This window comes from Athene noctua, chromosome 4 (assembly GCF_965140245.1).
Source record: "Athene noctua chromosome 4, bAthNoc1.hap1.1, whole genome shotgun sequence".
In the NCBI taxonomy this organism is placed as follows: domain Eukaryota; kingdom Metazoa; phylum Chordata; class Aves; order Strigiformes; family Strigidae; genus Athene; species Athene noctua.
The window spans coordinates 31042178-31048306 of NC_134040.1; the positions used below are offsets into that span (position 1 = coordinate 31042178).

The window sequence follows — 6129 nt, forward strand, 5'->3', positions numbered from 1 at the left end:
ATGAAGGGAATCAAAGGATTTTCCCTTAAAAGGACTAATTTTCTCCTTGAATTATGAAAGTAATGGCTAGGTAACAGCCTGTGCTCAGTACCCAACTGCTTAATACCTTCTAAATCCTTCCACGTGGCTCTCCCAGTCGTAGCAATTAGAGCTCATTATAGGCTCATAAGAGCTCTCATTTCGGGGATTACTTAATGGACAATGAAATTTTATCGGACAGAATTATTGAAAAATAAAATTGTAACGAGGCCGATGTGATGTGGGCGCACGCCTTGCATCATTCCGCCTGGTTTGGGATATCTTTGCTTTCAAATGACTTCTTTTCTTGCTCTGGCTTCAGGGGAGGGTTTTTTCTTTGAGGGTTGGTTTGTTGTTTTTTGGGCTTTTTGTTTGTTTTTTTATTTTCTTCTCTCTTTTATCACTGCACTTGGTTTATTATAACAATTACAAATTGCAATTTTGATCCGACTCTTGCTCTGTCTGCTTTCGAGACAACCCCCTCCCCAGATCCACTCTATCACTGCAGACAGTTTTTTTCCATTGAGGTCGATAGGGGTTTTTAAATTATTATTCTTTTCCAGAATAGCCTCTCGTAAAGGGGGGGGGAAAAAAAAAAAAAGAAAAAAAAAAAAAGTAAAGAAAGAACATGCAGAGATTAATTCAAATCTCCGCCAAATGAACTGTGTTTTAAACGGGAAGAGCCGGGCAAAATCCAATGCCTGTGCACTGTGACCGTGATTAACATCTCAGCGACCCCTCCGGAGCTCAGAGCCCCCGGGTGGGGCACTCCTCACACCCCGGGGGCCGCGGACTCCGGTGGCTGCGCGGGCAGCTGTCCCGGTCCCGGCGCTGCTCCGGGGCCTGGCGGCTCCGCCGCCTCGGCTCAGCCCTCGGCAGCAGTTTGGGGAAAAGTAGGTGAGGTCGGATCCGACCCGCCTAAACCCCGCGAGTCCATAATTGTTGTCACAAGACGCGGGATTAGCGCATTGCTGGAATAGCTGTCTGTTTACACTCCGAAGCCCCGCCGGCCGGTAAACACTTTCTAATTGAATTCTAATCACATTCAAATAGCTCCATAACCAGCCTCAGCTGCAATTCATAAAACTTTAATTGCCATCCATAAATCCTCAGATGGCTGAGTGCTGAGTGTCCCTAAAAACATTGTTGCGTAGCCCCTGCTCGGGACCGTCGGGGGGGGGGTGTCGAGGCGGCCCCTGCCCGGGGGCGGGGGCCCGGGCGGGCACGGCGATACTGACCGCGGCAGGTTGGGGGCGAGGACGGGACAGCGGGGCGAGACCTGGCCCCTCTCTTCACAAGGCTCCGGTCGCACCGCTGAGCCTCGCTGGTCCTAGAGGCGAGCAAATGCCGTCCCCATCAGAAGGCGGGCAGCAATTTTATTTTGCTGGATTTTAACAGCCGGAGGGCGGGTGTGCGGGAGGGCTGGGGGGATGCCCGCGTCTCGGTCCGGCCCTTGTGCACCCCAACTGCCTCTAAACCTGTTACGGCTGTTGATTCACTGCCTAGGCTCGGCTCGGCCGTTGGCAATCAGGCGTAGGCTGTGTTTTCTGCTTTAGAGCACAACTGTCGCTTCCCTTTCCCGAGTCAAGTGGGACGGGATCCGTAGTCGGGTTTTAAACGCTGCTTTGCATCTGCCAAACAAAAACGCGATCGCCCTTCTACTAACGATAAGTCTCTTAAACTCCCATAAAACAGGTCATTGGAAAATCGTGTAATATGCCGCGAATACCTTGGCTTTTTAATGCAATCTGAAATGCTCCGGAGCCACCGACCGTATTTAGCTGTTTATCCAATTTTACTTTGAATGATTGCTTCAGCAAACTTGGTGGAGATCAAAGAATCCACCCCTGACATGTTCGCCTTTCATTAGCGCTGCGCGCTGCAGCCCTGAAGCGGTCGGGGAAGTTCACTTGGAAGTTTTCCGTTTTTATACCGTTTGGCTGAGAAGTGTCCAGATATTTGAAGGCTTTGTCCGCTGGAGTAATTGCCAATTTGGCAAGATTCACTGTGGGTGAAAAGGGCAAGGAAGAAAAAAAAAAAAAGACACCAAACCCCCACATCCCACCCGACATGCATGTGTGTACACAGGCAACACAGACACGCGCGATCCCCAACTTTACGTCTGTATTTGTGACCCTGGCTCCTCTGGTGCGGAAGGGGCCTCCTGAAGGAGTCCCACGTGCAGGGAGTTGACCGGACCGGGGAAAGGTGTTGGTCTCACACCTCCGTGGAGTCACGGCCCCTTGGATGATACTTTACGGGGAGGGGGGTGTCGGCGTTGACCCGCTCGTTTTAGCGCATCACCTACTCCGCTCTGTCCTTCCCTCCCTGCGGGGAAAAGGACCGTGCTCCTCCGGGAAAGCCCCCGAGCAGAAACTCCCTCCGACTGATTTTACCCCTCCCCCGGGGTGTGCTGACAGGGTATGTGCCTGCGAGCGCGACGTGCGACGGGGCCGCGGCGCAGCCCGGGGCAGCCGCCCCCTCCCCGGCTTCCCCGCTCCTATAATTTATCTGGGGCGGAGGCGGGGGCCAAGGACTGAAGTCATCGGGCAGCGAGTGAGCACGCATACTTTGGGGGCCCCCCCGCTTTGCCCCCCCTCCCCTCCTTCCCCCGCCCTCCCTGCCAGCCTCTCCTGCCGGCCTGGGAAGCCGGGGAGATTTAGATCTGCTAGGCTTTCAGCCATCACGTGTTTAAATAGTTGATATAAAACCCCGGCGCAGGGGATCCAGGCGGGGGGACTTTAAGACCAGCCCTCTCCAGGGACCCTTTTGTTCAGCTCTCAAACATAAGCACCTTCTCGCCTCGCCAGGACTTCAGTGGCAACTTGGCCAAGCAGGAAAAAACCCGACTTTGGGAGAACGGCCCACGGCTCCGGCAGCCCTCCAAAATGTCCCGCTCTTTCTATGTCGACTCCTTAATCATCAAAGACTCCTCGAGGCCAGCTCCGTCCCTGCCTGAGCATCACCACGGCCAGGACTTCTTCATCCCTCTCAGCATGCCTTCCCCCCTCGTCATGTCGGTGTCGGGCCCGGGCTGCCCGTCTCGCAAGAGCGGTGCTTTCTGCGTCTGCCCGCTCTGTGTCACCTCGCACCTGCACTCCTCCCGCGGCGGCGGCGGAGGCGGCGGCGGCGGGGCCATCCCCCTGCTCAAGAGCCAGTTCCCCGCCGCCGCCGGCGAGGCCCAGTGCTGCCCGCGGGCCGGCCACACTCACCACCCGCCGCCGCACCCGCCGCCCGCCGCCTCGGTGCCCGCCGCCGCCGCCGCCGCCGCCGCCGCCCTGGGACACCCTGCGCATCACCCACCTGCTTGTGCCGCCACCACCTACAGCGTCAGCGACCCCCGGAGGTTTCACTGCCTCGGCATGGGTAGGAGCCCCGCGGCCGCCGGGGAGGGGAGGGCAGCGGGAGAAGGGGCTTCCCCGGGGTGCCCGAGGGACAGCGGCTGCCCCGGGGCGATAAGCCGCGGGACAACGTCTTTTCCCTCTCTCTCTTTCCCCCTTCACCTCTCCTTTCCCCCATCCCACTCAAGTTCGTGCTTCTCTCCCGTCCAGGAGGGTCGGATTCCAGCCAAATTCAAAACGGGAAAAGGATGCGGACAGCTTTCACCAGCACCCAGCTCTTGGAGCTGGAGAGGGAATTCTCCTCCAACATGTACCTGTCCCGGCTGCGGAGGATCGAGATAGCCACCTATCTGAACCTGTCCGAGAAGCAAGTGAAAATCTGGTTCCAAAACAGGAGGGTGAAGCACAAGAAAGAAGGCAAAGGCACCCAACGAAACTCGCACGGGGGCTGCAAGTGCAGCACCAGCCAGGGGCACTACCCCAGGTCGGAGGACGAAGAGTCTCTATCCCCCTCATCGGCTACCGAGGATAAAGAGATCTCCCCGTTATGAGCCCGACCCGGAGCTCCGCTCCCGCCGCCGGGGACCAGCCCGGAGTGGGGCGGTGGCTCACCTGGCCCCGCCGCCCCGGGGACAGCAGCCCGCTGCCCCGGAGTGGGATGGTCCTCGCCGGCCGGGAGGTTCATTTTCATCCCTTCGCAGTAATGAGAGATATATATAAATATATTTTTGGAATGTAAATGTTTTAGTCGCGAGAGTTCAGCTAAAACGCTATTTATGTAACCCCAGGAGCGGGCACCTGCTCTTCCTAACATGTAACACAGGTCCGGGCTCGCACGGCCCGGGGGCCTCCCCCCGCCTTTCTCCCAGGCAACTTAAAGGAAAACAAAAACCAAAACCTGTATTTGGAACCGAAAGACCAGACATTAAAAACCTGAAAAGCAAACAAAAACCTGTAGGGCTGAGAACCTCCTGGACGGACTTCTTAACAAAAATAAGAAAAGAAATAATGATCGGCCGTTTGGGTTTGGGACGGCGGTTTGTTTGTGAATAGTTTTATATAAAAATTATATTTATATTTATTTAAATAAATGAGATCAGACGAGAATTTAATTTTTTTTTTTCTTCCCGCCCCCTCCCTCCCCACAAGTGCCAGCCCAGTCCAAGCAGCGAAGGTGGACTGGCTGGGGCAGGGTGCGTTTCTTCGCAGTCCTTTGTACGGTGAACGCCTTGGTGTATATGTGTCAGACCTCCGTAAAGACTAGAAATAAATGCCATCGGCTACTAACCCGAATATGTTTTCTGTTCCCCTGCGACTCGGGCCGGCTGGAGGGCGAAGGGGGGGGGCGGGTGCGCTCCGGCCGAGCGGAATGCAAATGAAGCCGCTTTTCTGAGCCGAGCAGCTTTGTGTTACTTTTCCAGCCGGAGCCAGCGCACGCCCTCGCCGCGGCTGACAGCTTCCTCCCGTCTGCTCGCCCGGCGGCACCGCGCCGGGGCCACCGGCTGCCACTGGCCCAGGGCCGCCGCTCCGGCTGCGGGGCCGCACCGAGGGGCTGCGCGCCAGGAGACCCCGGGGCGATGCTGCCAGGCCCGGCGGCCCCGTCTGGCACCGCCCGGCCCTTCCCCAGCGAGGGGTCTGCCTGCGCCCATCAGCCCTTCGCCAGGCTGAGACTCCGCTTATGGTATCCCGGGAGGACGTTCATCAGCACTCAGACCGCTTTATTAATTTTTTTTTCCTCAGGCGATGGGACTGTATGCGATGGGACCGTATCCAGCCTTGTGGGTGCTGGTTTAGTTCGAGCGCCTTGGCCGGGCTCAGGGAGCAGATCCACGAGCAAACCTGCCCGTGGGGTCAGGCTGAGAAGGGGGCGAAGTGCTCTGTGGTCTGCGCCGGGCAGCCCATGGGCCCCATTCTGCCTCTGCCTTGGGCGGGTGGTCCTGAGCTCCTTGCAGGGGCCTGGTGCAGAGCAGGATGGAGCTGGAGCTGGTCAGTCCCAAATAAGCCTCTTTGTAACTTTATTCCTAGTTCTGCAGTCCTGGCAGACAGCATCATAGCAGATCAGAGGGGCCTTCCATACACTGTGTTATTCCCCACTCACACCTTTCCCCTGGGTGGGTTTCGCACTAACCAAACCTACCCTTTTGACTTCAACTTCCAAAACTATTGCAAGACCTTTTTGTTAAATAGTTCACTGAGCAATCTCTGCGTTTCTGGTGTTTGATCCCTAACCTTCAGAGCTTTGGCTTCAAGGTTTGTCTCCAATTTCACTTGCCTGCTCTGCTTCTAATCAGAAAACAAGTAATACGCCTGCCTGGGGTTTGTATTGCAATGGGACTAACGCTGGCGAGAGATGCAGCCCCAGCACGGCAACCTTTGCATCTTGGAGGAGAGGCTGGGTGCATGGGCAGGTCTGGGGCAGAGTGGAGGAGGCCTGGTGTGGCTGCTGCCCCACAGACTGGACCAGCTGCAGGGCTTGGGGTAGAGGCAGGGCTCAGCACACCCACAGTGTAACAGGAGGGGAAAGGAAAAGCAGGACTGAAGTTTCTATCCTGGACTTGGAAAACAAATACAAAACCTTGCTCTTCTGTACCACAACCATTTCTCTGCCCCAGCTGCAGGCCTGCACGAAGGCCAGCAGCCCACATCCCAGCTGAGCAGGTGGGGATGTTGTTTACTCAAGTGGCACTCCCTTCACTTGCCAGGCTGGGGAGAGCTGGGCCAAGGGTTTGTGGGCCTTGTGACTTCCTCCCAGGGGACCTCACGGAGGGTC

General features: G+C 56.7%; 1 protein-coding gene across 1 annotated transcript; it reads left to right on the top strand.

Moving 5' to 3' along the window:
* Positions 1-2877: 2877 nt before the first annotated feature.
* GSX2 (GS homeobox 2) lies at positions 2878-3910 on the top strand. Its single transcript, XM_074903833.1, has 2 exons — positions 2878-3384; positions 3570-3910. Exons 1-2 carry the CDS (start codon positions 2907-2909, stop codon positions 3908-3910), a joined length of 819 nt encoding a protein of 272 aa, XP_074759934.1. The 5' UTR covers positions 2878-2906.
* The last annotated feature ends 2219 nt before the right edge of the window (positions 3911-6129 follow it).

Coding starts and splice junctions, on each gene's coding strand:
- GSX2 (XM_074903833.1), top strand. CDS start 2,907: ATGTCCCGCTCTTTCTATGTCGACTCCTTAATCATCAAAGACTCCTCG. Junction 3,385..3,569: donor GTTTCACTGCCTCGGCATGG/GTAGGAGCCCCG, acceptor TCTCCCGTCCAG/GAGGGTCGGATTCCAGCCAA.